The sequence below is a fragment of the Macaca fascicularis genome, chromosome 7, assembly GCF_037993035.2.
Source record: "Macaca fascicularis isolate 582-1 chromosome 7, T2T-MFA8v1.1".
NCBI lineage: Eukaryota > Metazoa > Chordata > Mammalia > Primates > Cercopithecidae > Macaca > Macaca fascicularis.
This window is the reverse complement of record NC_088381.1, coordinates 8,327,579-8,349,852: the sequence shown is the minus strand read 5'-3', so window position 1 is coordinate 8,349,852 and position 22,274 is coordinate 8,327,579. Positions and strand designations below refer to the sequence as shown.

The following is a 22,274-nucleotide window of genomic DNA, read 5'->3' as shown; positions in this document are numbered from 1 at the left end:
GGCTGGGCGGTCTGTGGCGCTTCCCCCGGCGGCCCTGTGGGGGCTGAGTACGTGGAAACCATCCTTGCAGCCTGTGGGGTGGGTGGGCGGAGGGGCCTCCAGTTCCTGTTCCTCAGATGAGGTCTCGCGGAGCCACGTCGGGACACTCACATGTTGTGCACTGCAGGGTGTGCTGGGGGCTGGGAGGCCTGTTTTCCCCGTGCTGGTGAGGGCAGGGGCTGGCTCAGTTTTCCCCGTGCTGGTGAGGGCAGGGGCCGGCTCAGGAGGAGGAGGGTCCCCGTGCTGGTGAGGGCAGGGGGCCGGCTCAGGAGGAGGAGGGTCCCCGTGCTGGTGAGGGCAGGGGCCGGCTCAGGAGGAGGAGGGTCCCCGTGCTGGTGAGGGCAGGGGCCGGCTCAGGAGGAGGAGGGCCAGGCGGACACCAGCCTCCCTTTGATGGCTTCAAAGAAAGGAAAAGCCAGTGTTCCCAAGTAGATGCTTTGAAGCGGCCGCCCCCACGGCCCTCAGCCCCACACCGGTGAGGGAATCCACCCCTGGAGGAGTGGGCGGGAGCACGGAGAAGAGGCAGGAGGCGGCGGGGCGGAGGAGCCCTTTCAGCCCTGCCGCGGTGGTGGTGCCTGTTTCCAGCAGCCCTGAGCCCACGTGGGCCAAGAGTCCCGGATAAACAAGGCTTGCAGTTGTGCGGGCCTCGGGGGGTTTCCGGCTGAGGAACGCCAGGGAGTGACTGACGGAGGAAGCCTGTGCCGGGGGCAGGAGCAGCAGAAACTTGCCCTGGCCACACAGATCCCGGCGGGGGAGGGAGGGCAACGCCTCAGAAGCAGAGCTGCACGGTGTGCCTTTCCCGGCTGCTCAGCCCAGGACCCGAGACCTGCTTGCCTGAGGAGGGGCAGTGGCAGGGCAGCCGCACCCGGTGGGGAGGCCAGCAGCCCTGTGGCAGCCAACTCTGGCAGTGCAAGGGCCCCCGTCCCGAGGCCACAGCCCAGCGCAGTCCCGGGCAGAACGGGACAGCGCCACGCTCAGGGGAGGAGAGGTGGGCAGCAGAGCTCCCCTTCTGTTACTGAAGCAGACGTTTAGAGTGCTCCTTCCCAGTGCCCCACAGAAGGATTATGAGGCGTGCCACCCACACGGTTGGTCTCCCTGGGTGGTCTGAGGCTTTGCTTGTGTACTTAGCTCCTTTGAAGCCAGGGCTCAACGCCAGGCCCCAAAGGGTCATTTGCTCACTGATCCCCAAAGGCTGGGGACTTGAGGTGCCCTGGGCCCCAGCGAGCCTGATCCCAGCCCCCAGCACACTTGCCTGGCCAGTGTTAGTTCTGTAAGAAGGGCTCTGTCTTCCCCCGTTGGTCTCCTCACTGAGGCAGAGTGTGCCCATCACAGTTTCTGCTGAGGCCTGGGCACCCCCAGCCAGCCCCAGTGGATGGCAAACTGCTGTCACTGCTAGAAGTCCAATTTCTTACCCTCTGGGTGTCAGCAGGACTGGAAGCAAAACTAGCACTCAACTGTGTAGACGCCTCTGGAGCCAGGGGTGGGGGCCCGGAATCTCGGTCTGCCGCATCAGGAAGGCATCCTAAGTGCCCCCAGGCCTGGGCAGGCCGGCCCTCCTCCTCCACTCTAGGAGACAGGCATTTGAAGCAGAACTCGGGGGTGGGGGGTCGCCTCTGTCGTTTGCTTTCACCTGATTGTGGGAGGGGCAGTGGGAGGGCAGCGGCTCAGCCTCCTGTGTCTGTTGGCAGATCCACATGAAGACCATGCCCGCCGCCATGTTCAGGCTCCTCACGGGCCAGGAGACCCCGCTGTACATCTAGGCCCCCCCCAGCCTGGCCACGCAGCCTGGACACCGGGCAGGGCCACCCGGGCCCGGAGGAGCTGGGAGCCGGGCCGCAGATTTGACCCCGACGCCACAGCCCAGCCACGGACACTGGCTCCCCAAAGGGCGTGCCCTCACCGCCCACTTGGTTTCTTTTCTTTGTTTTCATTTTGCCAAAAAGGGGTGTGTCTTGATCAAAGGAGAGTCACAGAACAAATGTTTGTAAAGCGTTCAAGTATTTTGCCACGTTCTGGACTGTCTTCTCCCTGCACCAGCCAGGGTGTGTCTCGCTAGCCGTGCGTGGTGTGACCAGCCAGGGTGTGTCTCGCTAGCCGTGCGTGGTGTGACCAGCCAGGGTGTGTCTCGGTAGCTGTGCGTGGTGTGACCAGCCAGGGTGTGTCTCGCTAGCCGTGCGTGGTGTGACCAGCCAGGGTGTGTCTCGGTAGCCGTGCGTGGTGTGGAACGTATGTCTTTCCTCCCTGAAGCTGTGCGGAGTGAACTGGGGCCTCCAAGAGAGGCGGCTCCCAGGGCAGGGCAGCCATCAACCCTGCCTCCCGCCCTCTTGGCCGGGATGTCTGGGGTCCTGTGGGGCCCCCGCAGTGGTCCCAAACAGCTGCCTCTGCCACTGACGGCAGGGACACAGGCAGCCCGGCTCCCAGGACATGACTTGTAATGCAAGTTTGGGGACATGTGATGGATTGTAAATAAAGGATGATGGCCACAACACGAAAACTCCCTATTTATTTAGATACTATTACTGTTTGGACTTTTATTTTGGCAGGCTGTTTTTCAGACTTGAGGGTTTTCCAGTGTGACCCATGACCACACCTGCCTCTCCTGTAGTCTCTCCCGGAAGCCCTCCCAGCCGGCTGCATCCCCGGGCAGGGCTCCCACAGAGACAGGGAGGGCGCAGGCATCTGCCCCCGCTTTAAAGTCGATCTACACACACTCCTCCAGGCACGTGCGCCTTCGAGGAAACAAAACCCAGGCTAGACAACGCGACCTCGGCCACGCCGAAGGCAGCCAGCCGTGAGTGCAGACCCCTCGGCTAGCGTGGCACGGCAGCCCTGAGCAGTAGTGGTGTGTGTGTAGATCAAGTCAGATCTAGTCCAGCTCAGTTCATTAGCGATCCATGTAATCTGATGTCATCTTGTCCCAAAGTCTCTTTTTTTGGCCCAGGCCTTGAAGAATACACTGTGACTTAAGAAGCCTTACCACGCAGTAACTACAGCTTTAGGATGATTGTATTCGAGGAGTGCCGTGTGTTGCATGCAGCTGCCCGTAGGAAGACTTTGCGCATATCACTAATAAACCCGAAGTCGTGATGAAAAGCCGTGTGTGTGACTGCTCTGTTACCTGAGCGGCGGGTGCCACCTGTCCTCTCATTCACAGCTTGGATGCGGCTCTGCAGGTTCGCTATGCGGTGGTGGCCATGGCTGCTCTGTGCCCCTCCTGGACCCTGAACCTTGGAAGCTGTCACTAAGGAGGTCGGAGGGTGGGCGCGCTGGGCACCAGGTGTCAGCTGGGCAATGCCCTGCTACAACTGGAGGTGCCAGCAATGCTGCCAGATCACGGGGTCAGTGCCAGGTTCTTGACCCACTTGCCCCAGCGGGGAGACACGTCCGCAGAGCACTGACTAATGGAATCAGGGAGCTCTGGGCTTCTTCGGATTTCAGCATGAACAACCCCTGGGAAAGGTGCGCATGCGTGTGCGTGTGTAACAGCCGGACCGCCCGTCCCAGCACCTTCTGCACCTGTGGGTCCTTTGCAGCCTGTCTAGAGTGACAATTCTGGCAGCTGTGCCAGCACTTACCTTTCTTCATGGCCACCGTTCTGGCATCGCCTGGTGTGGGAAAGCCAGGTAGCAAGCGTGGGCTCTGGTCAGAGGCGGGGCCCGGGGTCCAGCTGGGTTAGGCTGTGGGCCTTGGATGGGCAGGAGCCTTCCTCTCTGGCCTGCCCACAGCAGAGTGAGCTCCATGCCGTGGGCACTGACCACCTTCGGGGCCCCGGATTCTTGGGGAACTGCAGAGTAAGAAGACTTACTGTCGCCTGGCAGCCCAGAGGATGTGGGCCAGGGGCTTGCTTCAGCATGACCTTGGCCATCAGGGGCATGTAAGAAACAGCCTTTCAAGGCGCACTCCAGCTTCATGCCTCCCTCTTCCCAGAAAGTATACATGGTAGAGGCAAAGAAAGCTGTTCCACAGGAAACTCTGTCATAGAGAGCTGTGCATACGCTGAAATGTATATGCACTCGCTCTGAATATGCTGAAGAATGAAAAGCAAATACAGTTCTTGGCGTGGCCAACAAACAAGAATGCCGGGGATGGCCACATCCTTGGGGAATGAAAAGAAAGGTCTCCTGAGTCAAAGCTGGAGGGAATGGGATTCCACTCAGGAGGCCAAGCGGCACATTCCTGCTGTGCCCAGGACGAGGCCGGGAAGCAGGTCCCAGGGAGGAGAGCCCTGGCTAGCTGAGGACATGCGGGCAGGACTCGTACACATCTTTTAAAATCCTGCATTTAAGGAAAACTTTGAGCCACGGCCTGCATTCCTCCCAGCAGCCCTTGGAGGCCACGTCCACAAGGGGCTGCCGTGGCCAGTGTAGGCAGGCCTGTGTGCGTCTAAGCCCTGGCCCTCCCCACTCTGCCCCGGAGTTGATCTTCTCCGGAAGGCTCCTGGAAGCACAGCTGAGTGGCATGGGTATCTCAGGCTCCCCGGCTGGCTGCTGCAAGGCCCACTCAGGACCCTGCCCCTGGCCGGTGGTGCACACAGGCTCTCAGCCTGCCTCTGTCCCAGTTAGACCTCAGAGACAGAGACCAGAAATACTTTTTATTAAAACACGGATCATTATTAAAACACCTTGAGGTACATTAAATAAATACAACCGTTCCAGTTGTACAAACAGGTCTCTGGTGGCTTGAAAACAATTTCCTATAAATTCTGCCTTAGCAGCCTCTGAGAGTCAGCACGGGTGGGGAGAAGCATCCGTGTGTAGCGAGCTTTCTGTGGCCTGGTGTGTTATAAGCATTTAATGTGGATCCTCATCTCCAGCCAAGGATGAGACCTGAAGTTCTTGCAAATGATGCTCCCTCTTCTCCGACCTTGCTTACCATAGAGTTGGGGTCCAGGTTCTCCCCGCTCAGCATCCTCGTGGTCCCCAAGCTGGGGTCAATGGTGGTGTCACAGCAGATGCCAAACCCCCTTTGGGTCTCAGGGCAGGGCAGGGGATGCCCGGGGCCCAGCTGAGCTGGAGAAGGAGCATGTCACCCCCAAAGCAGCTACAGTTGGCTCATTTCAGAGCCCAGACAGGGAGCATGATGAGAGCGGGGGAAGGATGCACACAGTGGGGGGGAAGCAGCCGGCTTTCTCCTTGGCTGTGAGCCAACGTGCAGCCTGGGGCTCGGGCTCTTGCTGCTGGTACCCAGATGCCATGGAACCAGGGTCAAGGGCCCCACAGCTTCTGGGTCAAGTTGCCAGCACATTCCCTAGTCTACCAGTACCTCTCTCTTCTGGGGACCCTCCCAGAGTCCATGAGTGGCTCTGAGAAGCTGGGCTGAGTGGGGCACCCCACCCTGTCCCTGACTGCCTCATTTTGAGGGGGCAGAAGGTTCCAGCCCAGTGGCATCAAGTTGGGTACAGTTTCTGTATCCACACAACAGCTGCCACCAGCGCAAACCCAGAGCTGGGTGAGGGTGGGGTGCAGGTGGGGGCCCGCAGGGAGGCAGTGCTGGGGCAGGAGCCCCACTGGCCACTGGGGCCGGGCCCTGCTGCAGAGAAGGGAAGGATGCCGAGCAGCAGGCTGGGTGGTCCAGTGGCCTCCACCCCGGCTGCAGAGGGAAACAGCCTGGAGGCCAAGTCCGCTGGGTGGCTGGTGGTCTTGGCCTCGCTGGAATTGCAGCCGTGTCTGAGGACTGCAGCTCTAGCCCGCACAAGGGCTCGGCCCAGGGACCATGCTGTGTGAACCCCCAAGCCCTAGTGTGGACCCCCCAAGCAGGTGAAACCCCTGCAGCGCGGCCCCAACACACCTCAGACAGTGGAGATCCAGCGGCCGGGGCGTCAGGCGTGGCTGAAGCTCTGCTCCAGGGCAGCCATTCTGAAAATCCACCAATTAACTTCACCTGTAAAGGGACTTGCCTTGAGGGAGTTCACAAGCCCCTACTTGAGAAAAAGTATAGATTTCCTGTTTTATAGTCTGAATAAAGTGCTCATCTCTAGTACATCTTTCCTGGAAAAGTGCAGGTTGTCGTCTGTTTTCAGCTCTCTAAAGCAATCGAAGCCTTTTCAACCCACCACAGCTGGGGGAGGCCTACACCTCAGCCCCCAGGGCGGGGGTAAGGGGCTGCAGGAAGGCTCTGGGCACCTAGGCTGGAACCCCACGCCCTTCCCGGCTTCCAGTCACACAGAAGCTCCCCAGCACGCTGGCCACAGTGGTGTTGGGGAATTGGGGGAGCTCAAGGACAAGCCCCACGGAGCCGAGAGAAGAGCATGAGTCCCCTGCCCTGGCACCCAGGAGTGGAAGGCACCCTCTGGTCCCTGTGCCCCCATGCCAGGCTCACAGGCTCTCAGGCTCACGGGCTCTCTGGCTCACGGGCTCTCAGGCTCACGGGCTCTCTGGGAAGAACTCAGGCTCTAGGCTGCTTTGTTCACTGCAGGGCCCACCCAACGCAGCTCAGAGGCTGTTGCTGCTAGTGGCCCTGAACAGGCATTTCCATCACTGCAGAAAGTTCTCGTGGATGGCGCTGTTCCAGGGCCATCGCTGGGAGCAGCTGCCACTGATGCCACCTGAAAACAAGGGGATAGGGGCCAAGAAAGTCCAAGGTCCCCAAGCTGCCCCCAAGCTGGGCATGCCTGCTTCTGCACAAGCAGCATGGCGGGTGTCTCTTCCGTTTCGCGTGGGTTTGTAGGTGGTTTATGATCCTCCTGCGCGGGCGTGTCTGTCTGCTGCCGCCTGCCCGGGGGAAGGTCAGCTCTGGGTCACAGGGATCTGCTTTATCGGAAGGGGCCACTTCCCAGAGAAACCGGCCTCTCTCCCTCAGAAGTGGACCCACTGAGCTCAATCAGGTGAGCTCAGACACAGGGAGACCCCCAGAGGAGCTGGGAATCGGCGCTTATTGTTATGGATCAAACAACTGAATCAGGTCTGCGCCAGGGACAGGACGGGAGCCTGGAGAAAGGGGGCCTGAGAGGAGGTGGGGGAGGCACCCCACGGAGGGAGGCCGAGCTCGAGGCCCAGAAGACGGTGGGTTCCTCCAACCCTCTGCAACACCGGCCTGTCCCCTGGGGTGGCCAGGCTACGGCAGAGGCCCTCATTGTACATTTGTTTGCACAGTAGCCCTGTGGACAGAAAGTTGGGTGCAGGCTGCCATCTGTGCTAACGCTACCTATTTCCTTTCATAGGAAATAGGCCAGAGCGTGATGAACGTTTAATGATAGAGCCATCGAGCCACATGAGAAAATGTCTCATGACTCGATGTCACCCTCTGTCCCCTGAACACTAAGTTAAATGAGGGATGGGGAACTCCTGCTTTGGATGGCCCTGATTTTGGAGATACTTCGAGTCTTTAGGTGACCTAAGTGTCGCCTGTTGCTGTATTCACGTTTGTGCAACGCTGCTCAGTTCAAGGCGCTGCAGGCCAGATAAAACCAGAGTTCACTGCGGACACGAGAGTCATCTTTCCCAGTTACTGGGCTAGGCAGGAAACGCAGTTCACAGGGAGACGACCGCTGGGCTCCCCTCGAGAGAGGGAGTGACAGTTCCCTGCCCACGCCGCCCCCAGATCATCCTGGGTGTCCCCCACATTTGTCCTCAGCCCAGCTGGGCCTGAAGGCCTCTGTCAGGCATGACGGCTTCTGGCAAGACCATCGGTGGCGCCAGGCCCGTTGGTGTCCACGGTCAGACTCGTGGCTCCTTCATACCTGGTCCAGAACGCCAGCGCCAAAGACGGCCTCCTCCTCGGGGTGCTCCTCGTTGGCGACGGCCAAGCGCACGGCACCCACCATGTGCTGTGCCTCGGTGGGGAGGGCACAGTGTGAGTGTTCCAAAAACTTAGCCACCAAAACCCTGGCGTCCGCATAGGCCTTGCTGTCCACTAAAGAGCGCGGCCGCTGTTTGGAGGCTGCCAGGAAAGGCTCCGGTGTTGGCCGTCCGTCAATTTTCCAGGTATCTGGGTCCCCCGCTGGTGAAAGCTGGGCCCGACAGGCAGCCGTGGCAGAGCGAGACGTGGAAGCTACAAATCAAGGGAAAACATGCAATGTGAAACTCACTGAAAGCAAAGTAAAAGAAAGGCAGCCGTTGAAGAAATTAACTCAAAAGCAAAGGACAGTCTGCCCTCGGGAGGAGACTCCTGCTGGGGTGTCCGTGTTCCTGGGGCTGGCGTTCTGGGCACACCCGGCCACCCGCATCGCATCTCTCCTCCCCTTCTCAACCCCAAGCTGAGCTAGTGTCAGCCTCCGGGGGCTGCAGCCTCCAGGAACGAAGGCCTGGGGGGAAGGGCCACCGCAGCAGGCAGGAACCTGTCTTCCGCCCTCTGCTAGAATCCCAAGGACACAGCGGCTGGTCCCTCCCAGTCTTCTCGGCTCCACGACCTTTGCCCCCCTGGGTCTGATCTCTTGCTGGGGCTGAACCGTGGCATCTAGAGATAGGGTCTGCCTTAAGACCAGAGTTGGGGTGGCAGAGGGAACATGAGACCCCCATCGTGCCAGGTGCAGGCAGCCACTGCCCAGTGCCCTGCTCCACTGCCTGCCAGGCCAGAGGCTGGGGACCTGGCTCCAGCTCCCCACAGGGCTGACAGCCTCTCTGCATGACCCACAGGCTGGACACTGGGCTGAGGGTCCCTGTGAGAAGGCCAGCTCTGGCAATCAGTGGCGAGGGACGCCAACAAGGTCCAGCAAAGGCCCGGCTTGCCCAGCCTGAGCTTCACGCCACACAAAGTTGGCACATTCTGGGTGGTCTGTTCTGGGGTCTTGTTTGGTGGCGACTGGCAAGCCTAGCAATTAAACACGAGAAATGCAGAAACTCCCAGGTGGGCCCATCGCCCGGATGAAATCTCAAAAAGTGGGCTGAGCAGCCACATGCGTGTTAAATTAGTGCTAGCCCTTGAAATAAGTGCACGGAGAGAGAAAGGAAGAAAAAGGCCCTCAAAGCCAGAGAGTGGGCAGCCCCGTTCCCGGGGATGAGGTGAGGAGCTGCATTTGGAAACAATGTAGCCAAGGACACAGCAACACCCGCCCCACCTCCCAGCAGCTGCAGTCAAAGCGCTTTAGAAAAGAGGCATCTCACCGCTCCCGGGCCCAGCCTCAGACAGCCCCGCGTCCAGGTCCTGGCTACACGACGGCTTGTGTGAGGAGGCATCGCCTTACCCAGAAGGAGAATTCAGTGAACACATGAAAGGGAAAAAGGAATTCCTGAGAAAGCGATCATAACTCGCCGTGACTAAGACATGTATTTTATATGGTGAGCAAGCAGGAGAAACCTGCTGGGCTGACGCCCACCCAGCGGTGGATCAGACAGGAACCGCCCTGCAGCTGGCCAGGCCTGCCGTGCGTCAAGTGGTGTCCTGGGTCCTACCCCGACACAGTGCAATGGGCCGGTGGCTCAAAGAAAGCCCAGCACCCTTCAAGGGAACACCCACCTGCACCCGAAGGGCTCCAGGCACCCTGGAAGGCACTGCCTGTGGCGTGCAGATCAGCCTAGCCAAGAGGGGACAGCGGTGTCAGGCAGGTGTGTGGGTGCCGAGGTGTGAATTTCACTGAGGGGGACAGGCCAAACAAAGCCATCAGGGGCCACAGACTGGACCCATGAGCCCTTCCAAGTACAGGGCATCCTCCTTCAAACCTCAGGGAGTGAATGTGAGCGTGGTGGAGAGAGGCTCTGGAGCTCTGAATAAACCAGCAGAGGCGGGTGTTTCAGAAGGTTCGACGGGACTGTCTCCCTGTGAGCCGGCAATGGGATGCAGGAAGGAGAATGCAGAGATGACCACAGCCAGGGAGTCCACACGGGCCAAACCTGGTATTTCCACCAGGAGGGCACCTCCAGGCAACTGGCTACTGCGGGTCCCAGTTCCTTTCAGGGACTCGGTTCGTCCTGGCACAGCCAGGCTCCAGTAGGGGTCAGCTGGGCAAGACCATCGAGGGGAGACTGAGCCAGGACCCGCCGCGCCCTCTTCGGGGTTCCTGCACTTCCCTACCGCAGTGGCATGGAGGTCAAAGGTCCACTAGTCCTTATTGGCAGAAACTGTGCCTCCTCTCAAAAGACGGCAATGAGGACTGGGTGTGAATTCTCCAGCCCGGGGGGTGCCCAAGGCTCTGGGGGAGTTAGTGTGAAATGCAAATTCCTGGGCTGCTGGCCGCAGGGACCCGGTGCCAGGTCCTGGACTCCAGGGCACTGCCCGTGGACACAGTCGCCTGGGGCGATTTTCGAAAGCCCTGGGCTATGTGGAGAGTGCTGCCAAGGTGCCTGGGAAGTGCTCCTGAAAAAGCACCCGTGTCTGCCTGGGGTGGCTCCAGCTGATGACACCCCCATACCCAGAGCTATCGTCGGGGGTCATCTCTCCTGTGCAAGGCTCTAGGCCTTTCCTGGGCCCTGGAGCACATGTGCGGCACTCAGCTAATGTCCTGGCCTGGAGCACATGTGCAGCACTCAGCTAATGTCCTGGCCTGGAGCACATGTGCAGCACTCAGCTAATGTCCTGGCCTGGCCGCCTGGCCCCCTGAATCCTTCCTCCCCTGCTAGAGTGACAGCCCAGTGGGGTGCAGAGGGGCCCTGGCTCAGGGGTCAAGACCACATTCCCAGTGTGGCCCCAGACAGGATTCGCAGGGCCGGGCCTCCACTCTCAGGGATCACTGAGACCTGCAGCGTCCAGGGAAAGCTGTCCACACTCTGGGGACGTGGGGGAGCCTGGCCACCCTACCTGCCATGCCAGATGTGCATGAGGTGGGGTCACTGGTAGAGCGGGATACACGCCCGGGACCTGGCTGCACCTGCGAGCCCATGCCAGGATCCTCTGGAGACACGCAGCCAGGGTGAAGGGCAGATTCAGAGGGTGCTGAGGCACCCACAGGGCCATCGGGGGATGGGCTGGAACCTGGCGTAGCGGTGCCCTCAGACACCAGGAGGCTCGTGCTGTCGGCTGGTACTGCAAGAGAAGGGATATGGCATTAGGGCAGGTGACTGCAGGGGACGCTGGCGTGGGAGAAGGCCTGCCCCTCAAACTGCAGACCTAGATGAACTCTGAGACCCTGGGGGTGTGGAAACACTGAGTAGGATGGACAAATGCTGCTCTGTACTGTTGAAAGTTGGGGGCACCGGATGAGCTCCCGGAAAGCATTCCAGGAACGGCACGGGTCGGGGACTTAGACCCTTCACACTGCACAAGAGACTACAAGTCAGAAATCAGACGCTTTGGTCGCCAGACGCTTTGGTCTGGGTGAACAGGGCGGGTGCAGGGGTACACAGCAGCTCCGAGGGACATCAAGCCATCCCCGACGGGTCCCGGTGGGCCTGAGATCTGGCCCACCCATGCAGGGGTGCAGCCCTGGGCCTGCAGTGCAGCCAGACAGGGTGGTGCAGGCAGGTGGGGCAAACTCCGCCCACAGGACACTGGCCTTGGCTCTCAGAGTGTGGATGCCAGGCCAGCAGCAGCAGTAGCCTTGCCCTGGGAGCAAGCCGGGAATGCAGACGCTCAGCTGGACCCCAGACCCATGGAAGCAGAGACCCTGGCACTGGGCCCAGCCACCGGGGTTGGAGTGAGCCCTCCAGGGAATTCTGATGCCCTCCAAACTGTAAGGACTGCTGCTCTGGACCGGGATGCTGGTCAGGGCTGGGCTCCGGCCCGTAACCACTCCACGGGGGCTGGATCGGAGTCTGTTTTAATGCCACCTCCACAGGGTGTGCATGCACGTGACAGCGTGATTAACTGCTCCTGCACTCTCCCCTCCAATCACCAGGTGCCCTCAGAGGCCCCTCCCGGCGCTGGAGTGGAGTTGCCTGCATGGGGGACACTTCAGAGATCACAGAAGCCTGAACTCCTCCAGGCATGGGGGCTTCGGGTCTGCTCCTGGCATCACTGTTTTTCCCTGCGTCTGAGAGCTTGCCCGTGGGTGACAGGCTTTTCACGCCACCTTTCACTATTCATCCTCACTGCCCGTCTGTTACCCCCAGGTAACCCCCACCCCACAGCTGCAGAAATGGGCTTAGACAGGGAAGGGCTGAGGGTCACACAGCCACCAAGATGGTCCTCTACTCAGGAGCCTGGGTGCTGGAGTCTGGGTCAGCTGTAGGGTTCACCGCCCAGGTCGCGGGAGGGAGGAAGATGCAGCCCTGCTGAATTCTGGCCGAGGAGCGCCCTGTCTATTTCCACCTGCCCTGAGATGGGAAACAGGAAAGGGCTCCGGTAGCACAGGCCCCCCTCAGCCCAAACCCCAGAATGCTACAGGTATGGCCGCCCTGTGACAGTGACTGAGATACACTGTACCCGGGGTTGCCCGGGAACGTCACTGAACGCCTTCTCGAACAGCCTCTGATGGCTTGCAGTGACCAAAGGAAGGACAAGCTTGCTTCCAAACCCCACAACTGCAAAGACGCTGTGCTCTACAACCCCCGGTGGCCTCCCAGACAGGCAGCCCCTTCCTGTTTCTCTTAGATGTCAAGTGAGTGTTCAGCAGAGGACAGAGTGCCCTGGGACGATCATCCTGGCCCTCTGTGGGATCGCAGGAGTTACCTAACGTTGTTCTCCAAATCAGCCAGCCCACGTGACCCCTCGCAGGGGCCTCAAGGCGGTGGCTCTCCAGCCGGCCCGGCCTCCGTGCCCTCGCTCCCTCTGCTATAAAGGGCCCTTCTGCTTTCCCGGAGCCTTAGACCACCTCCCTGGCCCCGGCTCTGCACGTGACTCCCACCCGCTGTGTTTGGGGATTTGACTGTTGCACACGTGTCCTTCAACGCCCTCAAGGACATGACTTCCAGCCTGCGCCCTCCTGCCAGCCGCCCAGCCCAGCCACCTTCTTCAGAGGGAGGTGCCGTGTGGACATTCACCCGGTAGGTATAACTTTGGCTCTGGAAGGGGGACCCTAGATGGAATCGTGCTCTTCTTCAAATCCATACCCGTCAAGTGAGGAAGTGGGGCAAAGGGGGACAAGCTCTTCCCGGAGAGTGAGGAGCTCTCCCAGGTATGCTGACTGTAGTGGATGGAGGCATGGGAAGAAATGTGGGGAATATACAGGATATTTAATGGGATTTTAATGGGAAAGGCAAACTCCAGCCCCTTAAAGAGTAAGAAATGGAGGGAGGAGGAGGAAGAAGAGGAGAATAGGACGAGGACACAGACATCCTTGAAAACAGGAACATCCTACTTCAGGAGCTGAAAGATGTAAGATTACCTGGAGTGCTGAAGCCAGCACTGGTGTTTGGGTCCCCGGAGCTGGACTCGGCCACCTGTTGATCTATACTTGTAACCTACAGTAAGAAACGGAAAGCGTCAAGGCAGGTCGTCCGTGGGAACGCCGCACAGTAGCCTCCAGTAGTGCAGGCGCTTCAACTTGTCTCCTGGTGGGAAGCACTAAGAGACGTTCACCCACAGCTCCACTCTTCTCCTCTACATTTAGGAGGTGGGGTGTGAGGGTTCAAGTCGCCCTTGCCAAAGCCAAAGCCTAGTTTTCTTTTTTCTTTTCTTTGAGGCGGAGTCTTGCTCTGTGGCCCAGGCTAGAGTGCAATGGCACGATCTCGGTTCACTGCAACCTCCACCACCCGGGTTCAAGTGATTCTCCTGCTTCAGCCTCCTGAGTAGCTGGGATTACAGGTGCCCACCACTGTGCCTGGCTAGTTTTTGTATTTTTAGTAGAGATGGGGTTTTGCCATCTTGGCCAGGCTGGTATCAAACTCCTGATCTCAGGTGATCTGCCTGCTTCGGCCTCCCAAATTGCTAGCATTGCAAGGCGTGAGCCACTGCGCCTGGCTGAAAGCCTCTTTTTCTGAACGTTTGCAATCAGAGCGCCCGACAGGGCCACAGAGGCACCTGAGCCTACGAGTTGCACGGTCATCGAGCTTCTGTGGCTTTCAATTTCTTTTTCTTTATTGCTATATTTTAGAGACAGGCCCTCACTCCATGGCCCAGGCTGGAGTGCAGTGGTGCAATCATAGCTCACTGCAGCCTTGAACTCCTGGGCTTAAGCGATCCTCTGGCCTCAGCCTTCTGAGTAGCTGGGATTATAGGCATGAGCTACCACGCCCTGCTTTTGGATAGACTCTGATTCTGCCTGGAGAGGCCTCGGAATAAGGGGAAGGCTACACCCCCTCTGCTCTCTGCCCCATCTTTGTTCTGCCCATTCTGTGTGGGCCATGATTTCCACCTCGGAGGGCATTAGGGCCTCCTGGATGCGATGTTTGGATGCGATACACACTATACACACGTCACATGGGCACCCCCATGCACCCCATGCTACCTCAGAAAACAATTTGTGAATTCTTGTGTTATTTCAGAATTGCTTTGGGGATACACTTGCAAATACTGAGCTCCAGAGGAGACTGGGAAGGTGAGGGGGCTCCTGCGGCTTGGTCCGATTCCAGCTCAGGTAATTACATCTCTGCCTCCCTCATCTCCCGCCACTTCAATCAGATAGCTGGTCTCCTTCATCTCTCCTCTTCAACCCGGCTGACACCAGGGCGGGGGTTAGAGCTGCAGCCTTCCCACCCACACAAAGGGTGTGAGCTGCCCCCACGGCGTGGGGCTTGAGAGGGGGTTCCGAGACAAAGAGAAGATGGAGAGCTGCCCAAGTGAGTCCTTTGATCTCACTAAGATGCTTTTGCGTAATGTGGTCCATGCTATTTTTCTTCCTCAGCCCTCTCATTCTGCTGGCAGGGAACCGGTGAGGGGGAGTTCACCCCACTGTCAGCACCCACCTGCCTTTTCACTGAAGTCATTATGTGCCAATAACCAGTTTTGGAAAGCTCTGTCCAGAACCTTCCACGAATCACAAGAAGCGAACAATGCCCTAACGGTTTGTTTCATCCTGTGTCTCTCCTCCCATATCTAACCCTCTCTCGGACTTGCTTTTCTTTTGGATCATAGATGGGTGGTAACTTAGAACTCTGTTGTCTAAAAGAAAATCTTCTGGTAATAAAGAAATGTAAATAAAACAAAAGAAAGAAAATCTACTGTGGGACAAGGTCAGGAGGAAACTGGATTCCCTTCATGTTGTGCAGAAGCGTCACCCACTTCCCTCTGGCTCCTGGTCAAATTTGGTTTCCAGAGGAGACAGCTCCTGGGAGCGTATCTATCACCTCTCGCAAGCAGAGTGTCAAGAGTTTAATTTAAACGTGGCCCTTCCCTGATGTCAAAAGCCACCTTGCCACGCTAAGCCTGGGGAAAATAGCTTACACCATGGGGAAGGTTCCTTTCATACAGCATTTTCGATGAACTATAACAGCAGTAGAAAAGGGTGGGGAAGAAGTATATTTGTGGCATAGAATTTAAGTTGAAATTTGATTTCAGCGAGGAAGCTCATAAACACAGCTCCTTGTAGGAGAGCGGGGAGAGGGCTGTTGACAGGAGATGCTGCGGGAATCACTTCACCTGGATCTTTCTGGTCTGCAGATGTGCTATTCTGAACAGTCATCGTAATTGAAAAATCAATTGGCATTTCCACAAATAATTCAAATGTTACGAAGCGTGGTGGCTGAGATACTTGCATGGAAATTCTGCCCCATCCTGTGGTTTCTGTCTCACTCCTGGGTGAGGCCAACCATTTAGAACCAGATTTATGAAGAGCTGTTCTTTTGTGGCGATTCCAGCAATCATGGAAAATATGAGTTAAAATTTTAGGCTGGTGGTTCAAGGCAAACTTTGAAGACACTTTGCTAACAGATTTTATGTAGATCATAAGTTTTAGGACCTGGTGCTGGTCCCGGACTCTGCTGGTCCCTCTCCCTTCTCATGACTCCTTGTCTCGTGCTCAGGTTTCCTTCCACCCGGCACGCTGCCACCAAATTAAACTCCTAAAGCACCACTGGTCACACCCAAGACGCCAGACTCCTCAAAGGCACTTCTCCAGTTTGACATCCAAGGTCATAAAATATCTGCCCAAATGATTTCAGCCCTGGGGTGCTGAAGCTCCCACATCCAGGCTCCAGGCCATCCCGCCATAGGCCTCACTGGTGCTCTGACCTTCATCTGTACGACCTCCGCCTCCTTCACACACTCCAGCCCCCACATCACCTCCCCCTTCACACACCCCATATCACCTCCCCTTCACACACCCCACCCCCCAACCCCGCATCACCTCCCCCCTTCACACCCCCCCACATCACCTCCCCCTTCACACACCCCACCCCCCACATCACCTCCCCCTTCACACACCCCACCCCCACCCCCCGCATCACCTCCCCCCTTCACACCCCCCATATCACCTCCCCCTTCACACACCCCACCCCCCACATCACCTCCCCCTTCACACACACCACCCCCACCCCCATCACCTCCCCCCCTTCACACCCCCCATATCACCTCCCCCTTCACACACCCCACCCCCCACATCACCTCCCCCTTCACACACCCCACCCCCCACCCCCCGCATCACCTCCCCCCCTTCACACCCCCCATATCACCTCCCCCTTCACACACCCCACCCCCCACATCACCTCCCCCTTCACACACCCCACCCCCCACCCCCGCATCACCTCCCCCTTCACACACCCCACCCCCCACCCCCCGCATCACCTCCCCCCCTTCACACCCCCCCATATCACCTCCCCCTTCACACACCCCATCCCCCACATCACCTCCCCCTTCACACACCCTACCCCCCACATCACCTCCCCCTTCACACACCCCACCCCCCAACCCCGCATCACCTCCCCCTCCTTCACACCCCCCCAAATCACCTCCCCCTTCACACACCCCACCCCCCACATCACCTCCCCCCTTCACACCTCCCCATATCACCTCCCCTTTCACACACCCCACCCCCCACCCCCCGCATCACCTCCCCCTTCACACACCCCATCCCCCACATTACCTCCCCCTTCACACACCCCACCCCCACCCCCCGCATCACCTCCCCCCCTTCACACCCCCCATATCACCTCCCCCTTCTTCACACACCCCACCCCCCACATCACCTCCCCCCCTTCACACCTCCCCATATCACCTCCCCCTTCACAAACCCCACGCCCCACCTCCCGCATCACCTCCCCCCCTTCACACCCCCCCACATCACCTCCCCCTTCACACACCCCACCCCCCACCCCCCGCATCACCTCCTCCTCCTTCACACCCCCCATCACCTCCCCCTTCTTCACACACCCCATCCCCCACATCACCTCCCCCTTCACACCCCCATCACTTCCCCCTTAACACACCCCCCCAAATCACCTCCCCCTTCTTCACACACCCCACCCCCCACATCACCTCCCCCTTCTTCACACACCCCACCCCCCACATCACCTCCCCCCTCACACACCCCACCCCCCACCCCCCGCATCACCTCCCCCCCTCAGACCCCCCCATATCACCTCCCCCTTCACCCACCCCATCCCTCACATCACCTCCCCCTTCACACACCCCACCCCCCACCCCCCGCATCACCTCCCCCCCTTCACATCCCCCCAAATCACCTCCCCCTTCTTCACACACCCCACCCCCCACATCACCTCCCGCTCCTTCACACCTCCCCATATCACCTCCCCCTTCACACCCCCCCACATCACCTCCCCCTTCACACCCCACCCCCCACATCACCTCCCCCTTCACACACCCCAACCCCCACATCACCTCCCCCTTCACACACCCCACCCCCCACATCACCTCCCCCTTCACACACCCCATCCCCCACATCACCTCCCCCTTCACACACCCCACCCCCCACATCACCTCCTCCTCCTTCACACCCCTATCACCTCCCCCTTCTTCACACACCCCATCCCCCACATCACCTCCCCCTTCACACCCCCCATCACCTCCCCCTTCATACACCCCACCCCACCCCCCACATCACCTCCTTCTTCACACACCCCACCCCCCACATCACCTCCCCCTTCACACACCCCACCCCCCACATCACCTCCCCCTTCACACACCCCACCCCCCACATCACCTCCCCCTTCACACACCCCACCCCCCACATCACCTCCCACTTCACACACCCCACCCCCCACATCACCTCCCCCTTCACACACCCCACCCCCCACATCACCTCCCCCTTCACACACCCCAACCCCCACATCACCTCCCCCTTCACACACCCCAGCACCCCGACAACCCCCCCCACATCACCTCCTCCCAACACGCACCCCAGCCCCCACATCACCTCCCCCCCACAACACGCAACCCAGCCCCCACATCACCTCCCCCCCACAACACGCACCCCAGCCCCCACATCACCTCCCCCCCACAACACGCACCCCAGCCCCCACATCACCTCCCCCCCACAACACGCACCCCAGCCCCCACATCACCTCCCCCCCACAACACGCACCCCAGCCCCCACATCACCTCCCCCCAACACGCACCCCAGCCCCCACATCACCTCCCCCAACACGCACCCCAGCCCCCACATCACCTCCCCCCCACAACACGCACCCCAGCCCCCACATCACCTCCCCCCCACAACACGCACCCCAGCCCCCACATCACCTCCCCCCCACAACACGCACCCCAGCCCCCACATCACCTCCCCCCCACAACACACACCCCAGCCCCCACATCACCTCCCCCCCACAACACGCACCCCAGCCCCCACATCACCAGGTCCAGCTCTTCTGCAGAAGCCTCAAAGAAGCTTGTCTCTGACGGCCTCCAGATGAGAGTGCCGTGACAAGGGGACTCTGTCCTATATCCCCTGGAGGACCACTGCCATCAGTGGTCCCTGAAACATACACTTGCCACCCGGACAAGAAGATCACACTGGCAATTTCTCAATCACTTTCGTGCTATCAAAAGAAACTCACTCCCTGAACACTGGCTGAAGAGTACAGCCTCGAACCACAGGAAAGAGAATGGCATCTAACCTAATCCTACCCTAGTCCGGCCTGTGACCTAAGCCGGAAAGGAAGAGTGCACGGCCCATCACCCAGGCGAGTGCTTATGGAGCCCACCCTTGTGGAGGCTGCCCCCTCTTGTGTTAAACCTCTTCCCCAGCGCACCCCCCGTCCCGCCCCAGAGTGGGCTCTTCCCCCACAGAGCCCGCCTTCTGCAGCCTCCTCTCTTTATCCAAACGAGTGCTGAGGGCACATTTGTCCTAACAAGGAGAAGCAACTGGCCCCGCCTCGCCCGGGATGCAGGCTCGTGCTGTGAAGGGGCGCTCCTTGCTGACTAGCCGGGGGGCCTTGCTGCCTGGGGAGGGGACAGCTGGTGGCGCAGCTGGCGGCATGGCCTTCCCTCTGTGGATGGTAATGGGCTTCTTTGATTTCCAGACTCCCAGACATGGCCGTGAATTGAAAAGTGCTCCCAGGCCACGGGGTCAAAGAGAGTGGGCCCAAGGCCTCTAGCGGCTCCTTCATCACCAGATGCTGCCCTGCTGCCAGGGGGCGCCCAGGGACAGGCCCCGCAGGCGGCCGTGCTGTGCCCCTGCCAGCACGGGGAGCTGGGGGTCTCTGAGCCAACACAAGCTAATTCAAGATCAGCCTCTGACCTTTCAGCTCTTCTCACCGCAGTTCTGAGAAAGAAATCTCAACTGAAAGAATTCCCCAGAGTTTTGGAGAAGGGTGTCGCATTGGTTTCAGAACCAGCCCGATCCCTTCCAATGTATTCTGTTCTTCAGAGAAAACAGTGAAATTGTGACACACCAGGAACCCATTCCTTCCAGGTGCCGCTGTGGGGTCAGGCCCTGAATGGCACACCCAGGTCCGGAAGCTACTTCCAGCAGAAGCTACTGCCCTTGGGAAGCCAGGGCCTGGGCTCCATGGACGGGGGTTCCTGTCGTTGGGAGGCAGAGGGGTCCGAGGGGCAGAAGGGAGAACGGGGAAGCAGGCTCAGAGCCAGACCCAGTGCGGAGCTGGAATTGTGATGGCAGCAGGCAGGGTCACTGAGCAGAGGCGGTGGAGGGGACAGAGCTGGCCCCTCGCCACAAGGCAGCCACAGGGAACCACACACCCCTGCCACCTTCAGGGGTTTCCGGATCCACCCGCCGCCCTGCCCGGTACCCCTGCTGGCTACAGCGTGGAGCTGCCCATTGCACCCTCGGTCAGCCTCCCCTCTGCCTTCCCAGGGGCTTCCGTCACGGAGGGTCCTGTCCTGGGCCTGCCATCCCCACCATCTAGGTCCTTCCACATCTGCCTGGTGACCTCCTCAAAGGTCCCAGATCCACACTCCCCTCTACCTACCATCCCAGCTTCTCTCCTCCTTACTGAACACCCTGCAAGAGTGATCTACTCCGGCTCTCAAAGCGGGAGCAGCAGCGGCGCTGAGGCTTTGACAGGCATCAGATTCTTAGCCCCAACCCCCCACTTCGATACCCCAATTACTGACTCAGGCGCCCTGGGGGTGGGCCCGGCCATTAGGATTTGATTATCAAGTTCTCAGGCGCCCTGGGGGTGGGCCCGGCCATTAGAATTTGATTATCAAGTTCCCCGGGGGGGGACCCACTGGTGTCTGAAAACCACAACCACACCTGCGCTCCCCTGTGCATGTGCCATTCACTCCTTTACCTGATGTGGTCCAGCCCTGCCCTCCATCCCATCAAAGCTGCTCTGCCAAGGTCACCAGCAGCCCCTCCACAGTAAGCCACATGGCCCTGGGGGTTAGCTTCTGGACAGCACTGGGCCCACTGCTTCCTTCTGGAACTGCTGGTTTTGGCAAATCCAGGCTCCTGGGAGCCTGCCTAGTGCCCTGTAACCTGTCGTGTGTGGGGGTGCCATCGCCACCTGCAATGGTGTCATTCTGTGGGGCTCCCTCTCTCCCATTTCCCAGGCTCCAGTGACAGCGGCAGCTAACTCTGATCACTGAACTACAGCTCCTGTCGTCTGCTGGACACTCACTCAGAATTCAACCCACCACACCCAGACGGATCACCACCCACGCACACTCATCTGACACTCTTTATGGACGACCTTCTGTTTGGGGGATACGCTGTGCCTGTCCTTCTTCCTTCTGAGCCTTTGCATAGGCTGTTCCCTCTCTCAGGAGCCCTTCCAGCCCCACTCCCTGCACCTCACCTGCCTGATGCCCACCCAGCCTGACCTCCCAGACCCTCCGTGGACCCCCAAATTGGGCCTGATGTCATGGCAGGTACCCCACAGTGCACTGGGCTCCCCTCGCAGTGCTGACGAAACTCTTATCACAGCCAACTGTCTCCACTGATAACACTGATTTGAATTATTTTTATCATAAACAGAAAACTAAACAACATTGGGAAGGCAGAGGTCCCAGCTCAGCTTTATAAAAACATCTAAGAACATCTCCGTTACTGCAAGTTCAGGAATGGGATTTCAGGGCCATGCCCGCCTCCTCACTAAAGGATCCCTCCCCACAGGCAGCCCCACACATCTGCTTCTAGTATCCACAGTAAAAAGGGGGTCCTGGCCAGGGCTCAGGGGTCACTGGCTGCAGCCTGCCTAGCTGCTCTAGGCATTTCAGGGTGGCTGCTCGGGGACTGTCTGCTTGTGTGAGGATGCACTGGGGGCTCACGGCCAGCCGGAAGCTGAGCTGGCCCACCACAAGCCACCCTGAAGGAGGTCCCTGTGGTATATATGAGTCCCAAGGTGTGTGGTGCCTTACAGCGTCTGAATGTGCTGTCCATGTTTCCACAGGGCACGAGGCAGTCGCATCTCCTCCTGTCCTAAGCCCACCCTGCCTGCAATGGTGACCAGTCCTTGCGGGTGTGACCGTCAGCAGGGCTTGTGAGCTTCTTCAGCCAACATGGAAACTGCTGCTCCACCCACAGGGGCTCCTCAGGGCCAGCGCTGCCTTGGTCACTGGTTGGGACAGGGACCAGCATTGCCACCTGGCTTGTGTGCACATGGGCTCTCGGGATCTCAAAGTGACAGTGACATATCACGGATGATATCCTAAAATATGTTTTCCAGTCGCTTGCTTTCTCTCCCTGTATTTCAGGGACACCAGCGAGCTGTCGATTTGGTCTATTTACATAACCCCATATTCCTTGGAGGGTGGGTCCCTGGAGGGTCCCTTGCACTATGGGCCACGTGACTTTTCCAGATGTCCCCATCTCTCTGCCCTGGCTAGCAGCATTCCACACTGAGTCATGACAACAGCGATGAGGAGGAGGAAAACAATACCCCAAAAGGGTGACTGACTTTTGCTGAACTCAGATCTTACTATGTTCCAACTCCTGTTGGCTCCATTACAGACAACATCCCATTTCATCCCATAACCTTGGTACTATTATGATCCCCATTTTACAGATGAGGAAACTGAGGCTCCACGAACACACTGCCTGTCGTGTCAGGCACCATGAGGCTGCGGGAGTGCCTGGCATGCCCAGCTCAGAGAAGGCCGGAAGGACCTAGCGGCTGAGGCACTTCCCT

The 22,274-nt window shown here is 59.1% G+C and overlaps 2 protein-coding genes across 14 annotated transcripts in view; one reads left to right on the top strand and one right to left on the bottom strand.

Moving 5' to 3' along the window:
- APBA2 (amyloid beta precursor protein binding family A member 2) overlaps window positions 1–3,132 on the top strand; it is a 240,109-nt gene extending 236,977 nt beyond the window's left edge. For all 9 annotated transcript variants that reach the window (XM_065547670.1, XM_065547676.1, XM_065547669.1 and 6 more), the window contains one exon: window positions 1,728–3,132. In XM_065547670.1, coding sequence (XP_065403742.1) covers window positions 1,728–1,799 — 72 coding nt within the window. In that variant the 3' untranslated portion in view covers window positions 1,800–3,132. The remainder of the gene's footprint in view (window positions 1–1,727) is intronic.
- A 1,486-nt stretch (window positions 3,133–4,618) lies between these two features.
- Window positions 4,619–22,274, bottom strand: part of ENTREP2 (endosomal transmembrane epsin interactor 2) — a 446,665-nt gene continuing 429,009 nt past the window's right edge. For 3 of the 5 annotated variants that reach the window (XM_005559031.5, XM_005559032.5, XM_065547678.2), the window contains 4 exons: window positions 13,175–13,250; window positions 10,711–10,935; window positions 9,081–9,155; window positions 4,619–8,028 (listed from right to left, as the gene is read on the bottom strand). In XM_005559031.5, the coding sequence (XP_005559088.4) occupies window positions 7,712–8,028; window positions 9,081–9,155; window positions 10,711–10,935; window positions 13,175–13,250 (693 nt within the window). In that variant the 3' untranslated portion in view covers window positions 4,619–7,711. The remainder of the gene's footprint in view (window positions 8,029–9,080; window positions 9,156–10,710; window positions 10,936–13,174; window positions 13,251–22,274) is intronic. The other 2 variants (XM_045397159.3, XM_073995407.1) reach the window with 1 other exon arrangement.